The 18577-nt window shown below is 63.4% G+C and overlaps 1 protein-coding gene across 2 annotated transcripts; it reads left to right on the forward strand.

The window, feature by feature from the left end:
• Nucleotides 1-67: 67 nt before the first annotated feature.
• BGN (biglycan) lies at nt 68-14762 on the forward strand. 2 transcript variants are annotated; one of them, XM_058712641.1, is made up of 9 exons: nt 68-211; nt 7547-7674; nt 9701-9952; nt 10287-10399; nt 10742-10955; nt 11509-11619; nt 11836-11929; nt 12015-12153; nt 13527-14762. In XM_058712641.1, exons 3-9 carry the CDS (start codon nt 9703-9705, stop codon nt 13722-13724), a joined length of 1119 nt encoding a protein of 372 aa, XP_058568624.1. In that variant the 5' UTR covers nt 68-211; nt 7547-7674; nt 9701-9702; the 3' UTR covers nt 13725-14762. The 2 variants fall into 2 exon arrangements, with proteins under 2 accessions (XP_058568624.1, XP_058568623.1); XM_058712640.1 differs by lacking the exon at nt 7547-7674 and having other exon boundaries at nt 69-211.
• The last annotated feature ends 3815 nt before the right edge of the window (nt 14763-18577 follow it).

Below are 18577 nucleotides of genomic sequence, written 5' to 3' on the forward strand. Positions count from 1 at the left end.
TCCCCGCCCCCTCCCGCCGTCCCCTCCCTGTCGGCCAGCCCGCCCAGCCTTTAGCCTCCCTCCCACCGCCTCTGTCTCCCTCTCTCCACAAACTGCCCAGGAGTGAGCAGCTGCTCTCGGAGGGCCCGACGGAGACGGACAGACACACTGATTGCCTGACACCCAAGCCTGCCAACTAGCCAGCCTGTGCCCGGCCGCTTGCCCTTCCCAGGTAGGGCCCCCACGCCAGCCCCACACTGTCCCCACTGTGTCCCCACGCCGGCCTTGAGCTGCCCTCCTTGTCTCATCCCTGGTTCCACTGTGCCCTCGCCATCCTCAAAATGCCCCCACCATCCGCATCCCTACCTTTGTCCCTGCTGCCCCCTCACCCCCCCCCCCACTCCTAGGCTGCCTGTGATCCCCAGATTCCCGCCAGCGCTGCTGCGGGCTCCTGGCCCGCACCCCTTCGTCGCCACCCTGCGGCCCCCTTAGTGCTTGTCCCTTTTTGCATTTTCTCCCCACCCCCCTTTCCTCTCCCCTCTGACCTCACTCAGCTGCACTCCATATCTGCCCTCCCTGTCTCCCTCTCGGGTTCTTCCCCGTGACTGGCCCCACAGAGCATCGCTCAGGGCATGGCTGGGTGGCTGGCATCCCAGCTCGGCCAGCGGCTCTTCCTTCACCACCGGTCCCGAGTCCTGAGCGTGCCCCGAACTCCTGCGCTGTGCCTCCACACTGGGAACACGGGTGGGAGGGCTCAGCGCTAGGGAACAGTCCCCACTGTCCCTGGTGTGGGCTCACAGACTTGGTTTCCCAGGCTGCCTGCCCAGGTATTTCTCCCTTACCCACAGGCTAATTCCATTCCTCTACGTCCTCCTGGCTGAGGTGGAGGTCCACAGGGCCCTGGCCCCCGGGGGCCCTGGGTGGGGCTGCCCGGGTGGCTCGGCTCTGCCTGTCCCCAGAACCCCCTTTGACTGAGACTCAGAATGCGGGGTTGTGGGCAGAGAGAAACTCAGGCAACCGTGCCGTGTTACCCTAGGCAGGCCTGGCTTTGGGCCTCGCAAGGCTTCTGGGGACCCTGGGGAGAAGTGAGGCCACAGGCCCACTTCCAAACTAGGACACCATTGTCCCAGGATGGGTGCCTTTTTAAAAAATGTTCTATTTACTTATTTGTGAGAGAGAGCATTAGCAGGGGAGGGACAGAGGGAGAGGGTGACACAGAACCCCAAGCAGGCTCCACACTATTATCCCAGAGCCCGACACGGGGCTCGAACCCACGAACCATGAGATCATGACCTGAGCCGAAATCAAGTTGGACGCTTAACCGACTGAGCCCCCCAGGTCCTCCCCAGGATGGGTGCCTTTAAGGATCAGTGAGGTTCAAGAGCTCTCTGACCAATTGCCCTGTCCCCCAGAAGCAGCCCCTCCCCAAAGGGGGGATGGGGCAACTCTGAAATGGAGAGAGAGCCTCAGGTCAGAATCAAAAGTGTAGTGCAAGGTTACCCCCAAAGTTCTCTGGGAGGGGCCAAGCGGTTCCTGCTGGTCTCACTCCCACTCCATCCATCATACAAAGGGGGCAAGTGAATCCCAGAGACGGGCAGGAACCTGCCCACAATTGCACAGCAAGTCAGGTGCAAAGCTGGGGCCAGGACTCAGGGCTCCCGACTGACAAACCCTGGCTATTGACCCCATACCACCCAAGGAAGCCTCAATGTCACTGGGGCATTGATAATGACAGCCTGTGGCCAACTGCACCTCCTGGGGATTGGAGTCAGAGGTGACAGGGCCACTGGCCCCTGTCCTGCAAGCTCCCAAGATGGCGGGCATGCTGAGGGGCCTGCCAAGCGACTTAAAAGAAGAGCAAAGGAGAATGGAGCTCTCTGTATGTGCCACCAAGTGCCATGGAAGGTTGGGGGATGGGAGCACCCCCTCACTGCTCCGTGGGTGCGGCTGGGGCCTGGGCACTGGTTGGTTCTGCTGAGTGGAGCAGGAGGCCCAGAGTACTCCAGGCCAGGGTCATGGGTTGGGGCAGGTAGGGTAGACCTTGCTCAGGCCAGAGAGACTGTGGCGGAACAGTGTTCACTAAGGGCCACTCTGGCTGCAGATACGGGCCAGTCCTGTCCTCAGCGTGCTCCTGCATCCGTGTCCTCCCCCACTCGTTGGCCTGCCAAGTCTCCACCCTGCAGGGACTGATTGGAATTGAGACAAGCGGGAGATGCTTGGGGCTCCCTGGATGCCAAGAAGGAAGGTTCCTGGGGATCTGCATCCAGGGGCAAAGGTCGGCGGGGAGTGAGAGTGCTTAGGCGCAGCTGCAAACACGCACGTGAGCGCCTCCTGGCGACACGCAGCTGCCCTGAAAGAGTGTGCAGGCTGCCCACGTCTGGCCCATGGGACATCATGGCTAGCCTTTGAGGGCAGGACTGGGGGGGCAGGGGGGATGTTGAAAGGACGGCACCACGCCGGACAGCGAGAGCAGACTGGGAGCCAAGGAGCCGCTGCGGAGTGCCGCCCCGGTGGGCCCGGCCCACCCGTTCGCTCCCTGGCCCACCTTTAAGCCCCAAGGACCCAGGGCACAGTGGGCATTAACCACCCACCGCTTTCGTGCCCTGCCCCGAAGCAGGGTCCGGAGTCCCCGTTTAGTAGACGGGGAGCCTGAAGCCCAGGCTTTTCGCTGCCGGGCTGGTGGCAGTTCTGTGCAGGCTTATTTCAGAAGCCCAGAAACCTGGCCTGCCGGCCCCTGTGACCAAATTTCTCCCCAGCCCTACCAGTAGCCCTGGCCCACTGAAGGAGTGCAAACGAGGAAGGACAGGAGGAAAAGGGGCGTTTGAAAGGCCCCAGAGCGTCCCTTCCCGGGCTGTGCCAAGTCCCCAGAAGGAGGCGGAGCCTTCCAACAAGGCCCTCCCATCTCTCCCAGCCCCCCTCCTTCCTGGACCACGTCCCTCTTCCCCTCCTGGGAGAAGCCCCGCAGACACCACACGGTCTGGACTGTTCCAGCAGTCACTTCTGCTCAGTTGCCTGGGGACACAGCCGTGGCACGAGAGAGGGGCGGTCTCCCAGGATTTCCTTGGAGCACACAGGCACAGGCAATGGCCCAGGCGTGTCCACCATGACCCCGCAGATAGTCCCAGCTGCAGCTCCGGGGCCTCATCTGCTGAGCCACTGGGTCCTTTGTCCTGCATGACCCCAGGGCCCTTCCCTCACCTTCCTTGCACACCTTCCAACACCCTTAATTGTGAGAGAAGTCTTCACATCCCCACCCACCACACCCTCCCCATCTGTCACCCAAGAGTGACAGAGCTTGTTCTCTGCCCAGAGCTGCCTCCTTCCACACCCGTGGGCCCCACTGGTGGGAGGGGACATACCTGCCCAGGGCTTCGCTCAAATTGAGGGGGTGGGGATGATGGTCGCTCTCCCAGGGCATCCTCCTATGAGCCGGGGAGGGGGAGAGGGGGGTAAGCAAAGGCTCCCGCCGAAGGCGGGGTCCTGGCAGCTCTGGCCCCTCCTGTCAGCTGGCACCTGGGGCAGTCAGTGCCCCTCCCCTCCCTCCTGTCGTCTTCTGCCGAGACACTGGGACCCACACCTTGGTCACCCACAGAACGCCTTCTGTAAATCCCACCTTAGAGGGAGCCGGTAGGGAGCAGGCAGAGGGGGCTCAGCTGGAGGAATGGGGGGGGGGGGTGTCTGCTCAGTCCTGTCCCCCCAGGCCTGAGGCCCGTTGAGGCTAGCTGGCCAGCCCCGTGGTCAGGCCCTTCCATCTTCCAGAGCCCATTTCCCAGTGGCCCCTGCGGGAAGGCCCCTGTGGGCGCGGGGCCTCCTCAGCCACTTCGTCTAGGGGGTGGGTGGCTGTGATCCATCCCCCCAACCTGGGCCCACAGCCCCAGGGTCCCCCGGGGCCTCCTTCACTCCCTCTGGGACTCAAGGCTCCTGGAAGCAGCCTCAGACCCACCCCATTTGGCTCCCCCTCCCTCGCTTTGCTCTGGGTCGGGGCAGTTGTGGGGTGGCTGCGGAGGGGGCCCTCTCCCCAGGGGCCTACCAGCCTGCAGCATCACTCGGATGACTCACCTGCCTCCTCCCTGTGGTAACACATCTTGAAGTTTTGAGGGGCGGGGCTCTCTACCCAGCTTCCTTGCACCCAGCTCTCCCAGTCCATGGCATGGGAGAGCCAAACTCTGCAAACACCTGGGGCTGACCTGCAGTGTCCCCCCCACCACCTGCCCCTTGAGGGTCAGATGGCCAAGGGGGACACAGCAGTCAGAGGCCCAGGTGGCCGCTGGATCGGGAATTTGAGGAACAGACGTGCGACTTCAAGGAGAGAGGCAGAGGGCAGAGAGAGGCTGGTTCTGGCGGCCCTGTCCTAGGAGACCAGAGGCAAATGTGAGGTTCACCTTCTTGCAGTCTGAGTCCCTGCCTACCCTTGATTACGGTCTGCCAGGACCTTAGAGGCCACCTGGCTGCAAGCAGGCATGCACTGGGGGAGCCCTGCGAAGGGCTCTGAGGGGCCAGAGCCCCTGGCAGAGAGCAGGGAACCTGATGCAGGGAAGGGGATGCAGGAAACCCCGGGCCCAGGAAGGCAAAAGCCTCACTCGCAGGTGCCTGGCCACTCTCCTACCCAGAAAGTGGGGCCAAACCCCCTTGTCTTGGCCTGGCTCAGGTGGGGAGCAAGGCAGGTGGGGCGCCATGCTCTGGGAGCCAGGCTGAGAGCATCTCGCTGTGGGGTCTGGGGCCTGCTAGGACCTAAAATGCTTCGGGGCAGTTCCCTGGCCTGGTGACCAGGGGGCTTGATGCCTTTTCCGTGTGACATCCCTGCAGGCCCGTAGCCAGCACAAACAGCAAGGTTGCGATTGGCCTGGTGGGTGTGTTAGGGCCAAGGAGGGGTGTATGGCCCCACAGCCAGTGGGGAGCTCCTGATATTGGCAGTCAGAGAGAGGCATCACGTTGCCAGAGGATTCATGATGCAAGCAAGGGGGCAAAGGACCCAAAGAGCAGGGCCCTGCTTTCCAATGGCATCACCTCCCAGCCTAGGTGAGGGAGCTGCCAAGGAGTCTTTCCCAGGGCCCCAGAGGCTGGTCCGCCCCCACCCCCCACACACACACACACTCCACAGCACAAAGAGTATAGGGTCTTGTGGCTTTGGGACCTGTGGCAAAGTCTGCAATGACAGAGGGTGGGGCCAGACACAGGCACAGGTAGACAGAGAGTGGAGTCCCAGTTCTACCATTTCCTTATCTTGTAGCCTTGGGCAAGAGTGTGGGGCAAAGTCTGAGCCTCCGTTTACCTATTCAAGCCTCACTTTCTACTTTTGGTCATTGGGAGGGCCGTTAAGAAATCATTTGAGTCCCCTGCCCCGCCTCTGGCAGGTAATAGCATCCTCCCTCTTCCCCGAAGATTCTAGAACGTGGTGAGCAGGGGCTCAGGATTCCTTGTGAGTGGGAGAAGAAGGAAGGACACACAGCCCAGGTGTGAAAGGACCAGGAAACTCAGGATCCCCAGCTGGCTTGGGTCATCTGCTGCCTGACTCCTGGCCAACAGTTTGACTCTCCTGTTTTCCAGAGGTTTCCTGGCAGGGTGGGGGAGGGGTGGATGGCTCTCCTGGATGCTGTGGGGAGAGAGGTCCGGCCTAGCCGGCACCGGCCACCCCACCACCTCCCCGGTACCAGCGCTCTGCACGCAGCCAGTGGGTTGGCTCCCGGCTGGCTCCCTGGGGCCTCCAACCCCCCACATCCAGGTCGAATCCGTACCTGAAGGCTGACAGAGCACAGGACCCAGCTCTGTCCAGTCACACCAGCAGTGCCGGGGCCATGGCAGTACACGAGCAGCTCGCGCTGTAGCCTAGAGGGCATGCGGGGGCAATAGCGGAGGGCCCAGCGTGGCCCGGGGCGCAGACGCAGATGGGGTGGGGCTCAGGGCCCGCCCCTCCCCTCTCCAGCCACCAGCCGCTCACGCAGTCACCCCGCATACGTGTGCACGTGCAGGCTTCAGCAGACCCATAGCTGGCACCCAAGTGTAGATGAGATGCTGTCCGGGGTGGCAGGCTGGGGCCTGGGAGGGCAGCGAGGGGCAGCTGGGCGTCAGCCTGCGCACCGTGCCCACCTGTGCAATACAGTTGTGGACAGCGCCCCTGCCCCTGGCCTGTTGTTTGAAGCTGGGCCCTGAGGGCTTTGGTGGACGGAGCGGGGCAGTGGGGGGTGGGGAGGGTACCCTCTGCTCAGCCCGTCTCCCTCCCACCCATCCCCATCCACGTAGTCCTAGGGATGGGGCAGGGCTAGGGAGACGGTGGCACGCACGCCGGAGTTCAGGTCGGGTTGCTCGGTGGGGCCAGACACCCCGGGCTGAGGCCTCGGGACAGTGCCCAGCGTCTACGACTTGGCAGCTGCGGGCCACGCATCTGCAAGCAAGCTCCCAGGGCATGCCAGACCTTAAGTCCTGCTCCCGCCGCCCTTGGCCTGGCCTGAATGCCTGGCACGGCACCCCCATGTTCTCAGAGGCCGCCAACGCGTCTTGTTTGGCGCTGACCTGGAATGGTCATGCTCCGAGGACTGCGCTGGCTTTCGGAGGGCTAGACAAGGAAGGCCCTATTGGTTTGGCGGCACAGCCTCCGGGAAGCCCGGCCTTTTCCCTTGCTCACACCTGTGGGCACCGGGCCGGAGGCCTCACCGCCATTACCACTTCTTTCCTTGGCCCTGAGGGGCGGGGTCCGGTGAGCTCCAAGCACACGGCGATGGGGCTCAAGGCCCTCCCCGAAGTCCTTGGGGACACCCCCTCGGGTTCACCGGCTGGCCGGCCCCCTGCTCCCCGTGCAGTTCTACCCGCCGAGTCTTGTGCCAGCTCCGGAAGTGGAAATGAGGCTCTGCTGGGAAGCCTGCCCAGCCCCCACCCCGCCGGCCTGTCCACTGCCTGGGCCGGGCCAAGAGTGGGGGCGGGGGAGAACCGGCCAAACCTCATCCTCTGCCTCTATTGCGGGGGCCCTGCTGTGGGACCTCCAAACCCTCGGCCTCAGTCCCTCCCCCCCAAGAGTGAGCCTGCGCTGGAGCCCAGGGCCCCTCCCTTGGCCTCTCTGTGGCCCCCAGATGCAGCCATGTCAAGCACGGCCGGTTTGAGCTGATTCATCTCCTCTAGAGTCCCCATTCCCCCAGGACGGGTCCTACGAGCCCACTTGGAGCCTGGGTGGCCAGTCCCACCCCGGTGGGCCTTCCCAGAGCCTGCCCGTCCTCTACCCTGGGGGCGGGGGACAGCCACGGGAGGACAGAGGCTCCCTGGGGAGACCCCCAGCCCTTCTCAGCCCCCCCAGGCCAGAAGAGGCCTGTTTCTGCCCACTTTGCCTCACAGCCGCCCCTGGACCCGGCCCGACCACCCCAGCCACCTCCACCTGTCCAGGTGGACCGTGGATCCCAAAGCCTTCCAAGGCTCCCACTGGGCGTTCCAGCCCTGACTCATCCCCCCGTGAGGTAGCGGCTTTGGCAGGGGTGCCGGGCAAGAGGGGAACAGTCTCCTCCCTCTCTCCCATTCCATCTTGCTCTCCTGCCTCCGTTCTCCCCTTCCTGTTCTCTCCTACCACTCCCCCTCCTCCCAGCCCTGGGCATCCACTGGCTCCCAGACAAGGGCCCCAAGCAGCGGCAGCAGGCACTCGAGGCCTCGGCCTACCCTGCTGTGTCCCGGAGGTTGCAGAATCAGGGGAAGAAGGAGGGACACACCGTCCAGGTAGGCAAGCACAGGGCCTTCTCCCTACTCGGCCCCATGAGCCTCTGGGGGCTCCCCTGGGTCCTGCTCGGCCAGCCCGGGGCTGGCAGGACCTGGGGCGTGATCGTGGGATCTTGAGGCCCAAAGGAGCCGGGGAGACGGGGTCCTCTCCCGACATGGGGGATCCTCACTCTGCTGTGTGACCTGGGACAGGCAGGCAGCTTCTCTGAGCTCATCACTGGGGGCCAGCCCTCAGGAGGGCTGTTGGGACGTACTGCGGATGCTCCGGGGCTGACTCTCCAGCTGAGTCCACTGAACCATGTCCTGGGTCTGTGACCTGTGCCTGACAAGCACACCGCAGCCCTGGCAGCCAAAAAGGCGGCACCCTTCTCTCCCACTCTGTCCTCGGGGATGGCGGGAGCCAGGGCACACTCTATGACCCACTCGGGGCTGGCCTGAGGAGTGTGGAAGGGGTTGGCGAGGCTGGGATGGATAGAAAGCCGAGGCTCGGAGTAGTTGTGCCCAGACCTGGAGGTGGCCCCTGGGCTGCCGGTGGGAGGAGCCCAGGGGAGCCTGCAGGGGCCCCGGGCTGGCCCAGGGAAGCGGCGGCCAGGGCCACACTGTGCACAAGGTGCCGGCCTAGAGGATGCGGGCTCCGCTTCCCGAGGACTCCTTCCACATTTGCAGCCAGCAGTTGGGCTTAGGGGTCACCCAGACCCACTGAAGCCCCTGACAGCCCCTCCCCCATCCAAAGCGGGCCTGAAGTGAGGAGGGGCCACTGGGGGTGGAGCCCAATGGGGGCTACAGGAAGCCCCTGGAAGCCAGCCAGGCTCACTGCCCACAGATGTGCCCAGGGCAGCCTCAGTCACCCGAGCCTGGGAGGGAAGCAGGGCAGGCACACATGCCTGTTTCACGAATGGGGCAAATGAGCCTGGCTGGGACTTTCCCGGGAAATCCGAATTGGTGAGGACGGCAGGAGAGGCAGGGGCCCCGGCCTTTTCCTGTACAGGAACTTCTGGATGGGAGAGGGGAGGAGGTGGGCAAATATGGGCACCTGGGGGCAGGTTCGGGCAGAGGGCATCCTCCCCCTCACGCCCACCCCGCTGCCTGGCCTGGGGGAGCCTTCAGACAAGCCTGATCCTGCCTGCCACCCAGCGGCAGCCTGCTCCCCTCTGGTGGCCTCTCCAGGGGGCTGGGCCACAGGCAGAAGGAAGGCAGGAGCAGATGTGGGAGCCCTGGGGCTCTGCAGGCCAAGCCAGGGGAAGTCTTGTGGGCCAGGAGAGGGTGCTGGGGCCCCGGGGAGCAATGGGGGGGGCGCACCCCCTCCACCTCAGCGGTTTCGCCCTTGCCAGGGAGGACGCTCCTCTCTTTCTCCACACGGCCTCCGGGGCTAGCCCAGGTGTCAGCCCAGCGTGCCCAGCCTGGCCTCTTGGCCTCTTGATTTTCTTTGAAAAATGTGGACGTGCTGCAAGGGGGAGCTGAGGCAGGAAAGGAAGTGACTCATGGTGGTCTAACTCCATCCCGACTGCGCCCACATTGCCCTGAGCATGTGGGATTGGCCGTGGCCACAGTAGTACATTCAAATCCAAAGTCTTCAAAGCCTGTAGGGGGCAAATGGCTGCCCTTCCCTCTCTGCCTCCTCCACTCCCTCCACTAGCCTCCCAGAACCCCCCACCACCACCACCCCGGGCAGGCTGCCAGCTGACTCAGTGGTGCGTGGAAGACAGCAGAGGAGGGGGTTAGTGCTGCAGACTCGCTAACTGGCAAGGCGATGCACTGCCCATGAACCCCCCAGGCCTGCCTGCGATCAGAGGGGAGCAGAGGGAGGTGTCTCCTGCCTGCCCGCACCGCCTCCCTCTGCCGCCTCCTTCCCTGCCACTCCCACCCTGGGGTCTGGCCGTCCGCAGTGAGGGATGGCGAACGCGGTGCCATCACATGCAAAAGCTCAGCCCCTGGTATTTGGAGGTTTGCCAGGAGGGGACCCCGAGGGCAGGGACCAGTGGTGGCTGGGCCCTCCTGACAGCCCCTCCTCACCCCGGCCTCCCAGGCATGCCCACCATGTGGCCCCTGTGGCTCCTCGCATCCCTGCTGGCCCTGAGCCAGGCCCTGCCGTTTGAGCAGAAGGGCTTCTGGGACTTCACCCTGGACGACGGGCTGCCCATGCTGAACGATGAGGAGGCTTCAGGTGCCGAGACGACTTCAGGTGTCCCGGACCTGGACTCCCTCACGCCCACCTTCAGCGCCATGTGTCCTTTTGGCTGCCACTGCCACCTGCGGGTCGTTCAGTGCTCCGACCTCGGTCAGTCCTGGGCCCAGGGTGGGACGGGTGCATGAAGGCACAGGCCCGGCCTGAGCGCCCTACCAAGGAGACACATGTCTGTCCCGTGGGATGGGCGTGAAAGGGTGGGGTCGGGGATGGGGTGACCCCACACAGGGTCCGGGGACTCCTGGTTTCAGCGTGGAATGCTGTCCAGCTGTTCGTTTGCAAAAGAGCAGGGAGTGAGGAGGGCCCTGGTCTACGGCGGAGGCCTTGTGTGGGTGTCCGTGGGCGCCCGTGTCCCCGCGCTCTGAGCTGCTGTGGGGCTGGGGCTGGGGCTGGGGCTCATGCTGATGACCGCGGCCCCGGCCCCCAGGTCTGAAGTCTGTGCCCAAGGAGATCTCCCCCGACACAACGCTTCTGGACCTGCAGAACAATGACATCTCCGAGCTCCGCAAGGATGACTTCAAGGGCCTCCAGCACCTTTACGTAAGCCCACCCTGGCCCTTCTGAGGCGCTGCGAGGAGGTGGGCAGTGTGCAGCTGAGGAGTTGGGTGCTTGTGGGTGTGCACACGTATGTGTCGGGTGCGAGAGGGGACTGGGGACCCACGGAGTCCTGCGAGAAGTCTGGAGGCGGGCTTGGTGGGAGCGCCCCAGGTCACGGGTCACATGTGCGGATGTCAGCAGCTGTAAGCACGGGACAGAATCGCTCCGCCTCGAGGCCTCACTGGCAGCCCCACCGATCACCAGCTAGGGCGGCAAGGGAGGGAGGAAGAGGTGAGGGCAGGGCGGGGAGCTTGTGCCTTTACTTCCCACGCCCCCCTACCCCAGGCTCTCGTCCTGGTGAACAACAAGATCTCCAAGATCCACGAGAAGGCCTTCAGCCCCCTGCGGAAGCTGCAGAAGCTCTATATCTCCAAGAACCACCTGGTGGAGATCCCTCCCAACCTGCCCAGCTCCCTGGTGGAGCTCCGCATCCATGACAACCGCATCCGCAAGGTGCCAAAGGGCGTGTTTAGCGGGCTGCGCAACATGAACTGCATCGGTGAGTGTGGCACGGCCTGTGGCAGTTGTCACCCTGTGGCCAGCAGGAAAGGCTCAGGGAGAGGGGCCTCTTGCAGCCGGAGGGGCTGGGTGCCATGGACAAGCCTGGTGGGCCTCACAGGACATTTTGGAGGCTTGTCTGGGGACATGCCCCAGAGCTGCCAAGGCGAGATGAAGAGAGACCCGGGGACCGTAGAGGGAGGGAAGGGAAAGGGCTAGTGCAGCCAGCCAGCCAGCCAGCCAGGGGCCACCAGAGGCCAGGCCAGAGGAGCTAAGCAGGCTGCGGTGGAGCCCCACTTTGATCTCTGGCTCCCCTCCTTTTCCTCCTGCTCCCCTTACCTTACCCCCTGAGGTCAATGCCTGGGCCAACGCCCTTGGGAGCTGATGGTCTTGAACAGCCAGGAGTTTGCAATTAGCCCAGTAAATCACTGGAGCTGCTTTCAGGGGTATATGGGGGAGCAGGACCCATCAGGCCAGCCCAAGTCAGGACCTGGGGCTGTGCGCGCAGCCACCCGGCTCTGGCGTCAGGGCTGAGTGGGGGGCGTCTCTCCTAGAGATGGGCGGGAACCCGCTGGAGAACAGTGGCTTTGAGCCTGGAGCCTTCGATGGCCTGAAGCTCAACTACCTGCGCATCTCTGAGGCCAAGCTCACGGGCATCCCCAAAGGTAGGAAGACAGACCTTTTCCCCCATGCTGTCCAGCCTCCATGGCACAGATGGGCACAGATGGGGGGATCCGGGGACATCTGGAGCCACCAGTCAACTCAGGGAGGGCTTTGGTAGCCCTCTGTTCCCATCTGTGCCCCCCCCCACATACAGACCCAGCCCGCACACATGGCCTCCCCTCCCGCATTCAACTCAGAGCACCCTCTTTTCCTGGCAGACCTCCCCGAGACCCTGAATGAACTCCATCTGGACCACAACAAAATCCAGGCCATCGAGCTGGAGGACCTGCTCCGCTACTCCAAGCTGTACAGGTGGGCTGCGGGTCCACGTGGGGTGCCCTGCCCCACTGCTCTTTTCTCCCCCAGCGTCTTGGTACATGTCATGTGCCCTTTGCAGGTTGGGCCTGGGCCACAACCAGATCCGCATGATCGAGAACGGGAGCCTAAGTTTTCTGCCCACCCTGCGGGAGCTGCACTTGGACAATAACAAGCTGTCCAGGGTGCCTTCTGGCCTTCCGGACCTCAAGCTCCTCCAGGTGAGAGGAGGGGGGAGCCCCCATGCCAGGGGCTGTAACACAGAGTGGCGCGGGACCTTGCCGTGCGGTCGGCCAGCTGTGTGGTCTGGGCAGCTACTCCTGCTCTCTCTGCCTCTGCCTCCGCATCTGGAAAGAAGCCATCACAAGGATCCCTCCCTCAGTGCCAGCGAGCTGTGCTGAGGAAGTAGGGGAGGCAAGCGGGGACTCCCCCGGGGCTGGCAAGGAAGGCGGGTCATGGGTGGAGAGAGGGTGTGAGGGATGAGCAGGAGCCGGCCTGCTAGACATTGCAGCTGAACGTCTCCTAGGTGGGCGGGACACCAGAAAGGCACGGCAGAGCTGGGGAGGTCAGGGAACAGTGTGCGCACTGGAGGTGCACGGATTTGTGGTGAGACGGGTCCAGCTAGGGGCAGGAAGTAGGCTGATGAGGGGGTGCAGGGTCTTGCCTGGGGTTCTCAGGATCCCCCCCACCACCACCACCACCACTCCGGTCCTGGCTTGGCTTCCAGTCTCTTCCTCGGCCCCAATCACACTAGCCAGGAGACCTGCCATTCCTACAGGCTGTCGGGTCAGAGCCAAGTCGGGACAAGCTCTGCATCCGGGGAGGGCGGGGGAGGGCGGAGCAGCCCGGAAGCTGCCGGGGCGAGGCCCAGGCTCGGCTCAGCGCGCCCTCTAGCGGCCGGTGTCCTCTCTGCCTCTAGAGGGCGCTGCTGCAGCCTGAGCACCTCCCCCCGCCCATCGTGGGGTTCCTTACCCTCTCTCTCCTGCTTCCTCTGTCCCTCCCCTAGAGAGGGGCTTCGGGAAGTTGAGAGCTGCTAAAGAGCAAGTACCCCTGCGCACTGGACGGAAGAGGGGGCCACGTGCAGGCTCCTTCTCCTGTCATATCTATGGGTCTCTGGAGTGAGAGGCTGCTGCCCCGGGGGCAGGCCCGGAGCCCGGGGAGCCCAGAGGGAGGGCCAGGGACCCTCTGTGAGCCCAAGGTGCCACCTTTCCTGCATCGATACCCACGTCCCATCCCTTGACCCCCGCGTGCCCCTCCCTTCCCACCCACCACACACCATACCGGGGCCCTTCGTCCTGGCCCCTGGTCACATACCAGTGCCTTAATCCCATCCAACAGCCTCATGACCACCATACCCAAACCTCGCTTTGCTCCTCCCAACAATGGAAGAATCACATCCTGGACCTCAAAGGGCAGGCGCTGTGATTAAATCACGCCCATGAGGTGGCCAGGCGGGACCCAGCCCGGAGGGAGGGCCCAAGCCCTCTGTCGTCTGCCCTCTACTTGGCCCACCCAGGCCGGTACAGGTTCGGAGGGCAGTCAGGGGTGACTGGGCCACCGGCACTGGGCCTGAGCCACCTCCCTCTGCCCTCAGGTGGTCTATCTGCACACGAACAACATCACCAAGGTGGGCGTCAACGACTTCTGCCCCGTGGGCTTCGGGGTGAAGCGGGCGTACTACAACGGCATCAGCCTCTTCAATAACCCTGTGCCCTACTGGGAGGTGCAGCCGGCCACTTTCCGCTGCGTCACCGACCGCCTGGCCATCCAGTTTGGCAACTACAAAAAGTAGACGCAGCAGCAGCCGCTGCGGTGGCCTGGGCGGGGTCTCTGGGGAGCGCAGCAGACATCCCGAAGGGGAGGGCAGAGTGAGGGAGGGAAGCCAGTGCCCAGCTGCACCCAACCCAGCCCCCGCCCTTGATCCTGGACCCCAACGCGCTGCCTCCTGACGCCCTCATCCCGGCTCCCAGGCGTGCAGATGGGGCACAAGACCCAGCCGCCGTCACGTGTGCCTTGGCTTCAGAGCTGCCCCTGCCCCCCACTTCATAGCCACTCAGAGCACCCTCATAAAACTTTCTTCCCATTCACCCTGAGATCAAGTCACCCAAGGCTCCGGTCCAAGGAAGACGGTCCCTGGGTCTAGGGGGTGGGAAGGGGCTAAGAGGGAGGAAACAGCCCACCCCACCTGCCTGGCACGCATTCTTTCTTCTCATGTACTTCCAGCTTCCAACCCTCCTTAGCCTGGCCTGCTACCCCTGGCCTTCCATGCTCCCCCTGCCCTTCTGCAAGTTCACGGCCCATCTACCCCAGCCTCCTTGCTCTACTGGCCTCTAGACCAGTGTCCTCCTGTCTGTTTCTCTGTCTCTCTCTGTCCCTCTCTCTGTCTCCATCAGTCTCTCTCATCCTCCCTCTCCTCGCTCACATCGCTGAGCTGGGTCTGGTGTCTGTCTCGCTGGGCTTCTGCCCGGCCCCAACCTAGGCAAGCCAGGGGGCAGAGGGCAGCTGCCCCCAAGCCTGCCCTGTCCAGACTCTGCCCCCCCCTCCCCGAGTCTGGACAGTCCTGGAGGAGGCCAGCATGTGGAGGTGATGCACCCTGCGCGCAGTCCACAGTCCGAAGGGGAGCACTGGCCCAAGAAAAGGCCCAGCATCCCGCTGGAGTCGGCAGCCAATTTTCCTTGGCCTTTCCCGCCCCGCACGATGGCTAGTTCCCCCCTCCCTTCACCTTCTGGCCCCTGGTATGGTGGGGGTTTCGAGCAATCACACCCAGCTTGAGGAGGAGCTGCTTCTGAGGTCGGTTGTTGTCTTTCAATTAAAGAAACACTGTGCACTATGGCTGTGTGTGCCGCCGCTCTCGGGTGGCATTGGGGACTGAGCAGACAGGGGGTGGAGGGGCACGATGTGCGGCTGCGGCTGGCGGCCAGGCTCTGCCTGCTCGTGTCCACTCTAAGCCTCGGGCTTCCTCTTTCTTGCTTTCCCTGCACTCAGGCAAGAGTCCCCAGTACCTCCATGTCTGAGACTGGACAAGAAGGCCCCTTCCACTTCTTTCTAGGCACTTCCATTGCCCCAGCTGTCCTTCTCCTGGGCTCCTAAAGCAGGCCTGGCTGAAGGAGCATCTGCCCACCCAGAGTGGAGCATTTGCCAAGCACCAGCCAGCCGAAGAGCCCCAGATGAGACTCTCACCCTGAGAGGGGAGCCTGGAAGTCCTAGGGGCCCCGCATGCCTGTCCTAACGGGATTTGCCGGCTCAGAATGAGGTTAGATCCTGGCTGCTGTCAGAGCTGTGTGCGGCATCCAAGTCAGCACCAGGGGGCGCACTGCCACGCAGGCCGGGCCTCCTAGGGCCACAAGTTGTGCGAGGCCGCCTGTGCTGGCCTGGCCTGGCCTCAGGGCAGACACACTGTGTGCCAGCAGAGCCAAGCCCAGGTTGCCATATTCTGTCAGTGGCTGCCAAGAAAGGACCCAGAACATGGCCCGAGAAGCCTACTAGCTGGGGATACAAGACTGCCCCAGAAAGGGCAGCATGAGACAGACGGTCCCCGGAGCGATGTGCCCTCAGACGGCAAGCCCAGAAGACCATCAGCATCATAGCACTACTCTGGGCCATGTGCTCCACGGCAATTTCTGCTGAGCTGGGCAGGCTCAGGGCAGGGGCACTGGCCAGGGTCCACCAGTCACTGCCTCAGTCAAGTCCCCTCACTGGCCAGAAGAGGGACAGCCGGTACTGGGGCCCGGAGGAGACAGAAACATGGAGTCCGGTGGGAATGGTGGGTCACCCAGCAGAGCAGGGGACAGCGCCCTGCAGGCAGGACCCACACTCTGCCCGCACCAGAGGCGTCGAGGCACCCAGGGGACCACTTGGGCCCGTGGCAGGAGCCCAGGGAGGCGAACAGGGCCACACTCCACAAGAGCTTGTGAGTTGTGGTTGGAAAATGGGGTTCCCTACCCAGAGCAGTTGGTCAGAGATGAATCACTTAGTCTCACTCTGCCGTCCAGTGTGTTGCAAACTATTGGAGGAGGATGATGATCATGGTCATACAAAAGGTGAGAGTGATCGGGCTTAAAAATCAAACCCATGGCAACCCCAAGGCAATCTGTGCCAGGCACCAGCTGCCAGCCCCCGTGTACTGTTCCATGTACACGTTATGCCAGGCAGAGTGCCCTCCTCATGGAGCTCCGCACCTGGCTGAGGTCACAGGAAGCCCTAGGTGGCAAAACCGCAGAGGGCTGGGGGGGGGGCACCCTGAACTGTGAGTACCTGCATGGGCTCGGGGGCGCCCCGTTAGAAAGCTCCAGCAATGCCAGAAAGGTGGCAAGAAAGACAGAAGGAGCGGCCGGGTTCCAGCCCTGGACTTGGGGACAGATTGAACGTGGGGCGACAGGAAGGGAGTGGGCAGGATGGGAGTGTGGGACCCCCCACGTCTGAGGCCCCTGGAGGAAGAGGAAGGGGCCGCAAGGAACATAACCTGCGGGGGAGAGCACCCCAGGCGCCGTGGGGGTGTGGGCGTAGCTCAGGGGGAAAGCCTAAGGCTGAGAGTGAGCTGAGGCAGGCACGTGTGCGTACTCGCGCACACACGCACACTCGCACATGCACACGCGGGGCGACAAAAGTCCCGGGAGCAACTTGCTCAGGGAGGGCTGTCTTGTGAAAGCAGCGGCTGCCAAGCAGTGGACCCAGGGACAGGGGGCTGGGCTGCAGGACATTTCCAAGTACTCACCGCAGGTCAGGTGCCTTCTGGATGTGGTGCGGCCCAGCTGGAGCCTAAGCCGAATCCACTGCTTGGTTTTAGACAAGTCAGGGCTTGTTGAAGGGGCAGCCAGCCAGGCGTCCGTCTGTAGATCATGGCTGGGGATGGGGGCAGGGCACCTCAGAAGGACAACCCCTCCTTGAAGGGCCTGAAGGGGTGGTGGAGGGGCTGATTTGAGAACTTGGGGGGGTGGTGTTCATTCGCTTCTGGTCCCCCCTGCGGCCTCCAGGCCCCATCCCCATGGGCTCCGGCTCCAGTCTTGGGAGGGCGGAGGCTGCAGGCAGAGGCAAAGCCAACTCCACTCTGGACACGTGGGGTCGGGCGCCCTCGCCAGGGTGGCCCAGAGCCACCGCAGCCCTAGAGAGCCCGGGGCCACCGCGGCACCACGGGGCCCAGGGCCTGCTGCACACTGGCTGCCAGGGCAGAGGCGGGGTGCCCGGGGTCTGAGCTAGCCCCCGAGGCTGGAGCAGGCTGGAAGGAGGGCTTGTGCTCAAAAGGCCACCCAGCCGCAGCCAGGCCTGAGTTGTTCCTGAGCATGAGATGCAGCCCAGGCTGTCCAGGACCTCTGGGGCACAGTCTATTGAGGCTGAGCACCTGAGACACCCAAAGGGAGGTGTGCTGCAGGCAGGGTGCTGGGGGGCCCAAGACTTTCTCGGGGACCAGGTCAGGGACTGGTATGAATTTCCCAGGGATGCTGTAACCAAGGACCATGAGCAGGTGGCTTCGAACGGAGATTGACTCCCTCCCAGCTCTGGAGGCCACAAGTCCAAAATCAAGGTGTCAGCAGGGCCGTGCTCCCTCCAAAAACTCTAGGGGAGGATCCTTCCTGCCTCTCCCAGCTTCTGGCAGCTCCAGTCATTCCTTGGTTTGTGACTGCCACTCCAGTCTCTGCCTCTGTCTTCACATGGCTTCCTGCCCTGTGTCTGCATGTGTCAAATGTCCTTCTGCCTCCCTCTTATAAGGACACTTGCCACTGCACTTAGGGCCCTCCCAGATACTCCAGAATCATCTCTCCATGTCAAGATCATTAAGCACATGCGCAAAGTCCCTGTTTCCAAATCAGGTCCCACTCTGGTTCCGGGGCTGCAGGTGAACACTGACCCGGGAGGCCCCAGCGTGATGGTGGCCCCAAGGCCTTGGAGGAGTAGGGGAGGAAGAGTCTGTGACGTCAGCCAGGGAGAAAGTGAACACTCAGAAAAGAGAGGGCCCTGGGACCCAGCCAGGAGTTCCCCCACTTCAACGCTGGGCTGAGGAATTGCTGCCCCCAGAGGCGGCTGTGACAGCCACAGCAAAAGTGGCAGTAGAGAAACCAGGCAGGGGAGGGGTGGCAGCTGCTGGGCCCAGGGGGAGGATCGTGGTGGCAGGTGGCTTAGGACCTGGGAGAGAAAGCATCCGGGCAGTGGAGGAGATGGCGGGGGGGGGGGGGGGAGAGCGGTGAGGTGGAGGCAGGTGACAAGGGGGGGTGGCCAGTAGGAAGAGGGAGAGTGGGTTCCTCTCCCACAGTGCGTGTGTGAAGGCTGGAGAGAGATGGGCCTGAGGCTGGGCCTCTGGTTCTTGGCTTTGTTTCTTGGGCCAAGAGTGCCGTTGAGATGGTCCCAGGAGGAGACAGATGACAGGGATCCATTGACAATATAAGAGTGAGGGAAACTGACCAAGGCCCAAGGCTCCTGATGGGGCGGGACAGGCCAAGAGCACAGTGGGGACGAGGTGTGGGGCTGAAACGAACAGGGGAGGGTGCAAGGAAGCAGGGAGGGCTGTGCCACTAAGCCAAACACGTTCCCCTGTTACGTACATGCCGAACCCCGGCTGTGGGCCTCCCTGGGGCTGTCCCCCAAGCACTCTCAGTACAGAACACAGGGCTTGATGTAAAGAACTTTCTTGAAAGCTCTCCCCGCCCACCT

Source organism: Neofelis nebulosa, chromosome X, assembly GCF_028018385.1.
Source record: "Neofelis nebulosa isolate mNeoNeb1 chromosome X, mNeoNeb1.pri, whole genome shotgun sequence".
NCBI lineage: Eukaryota > Metazoa > Chordata > Mammalia > Carnivora > Felidae > Neofelis > Neofelis nebulosa.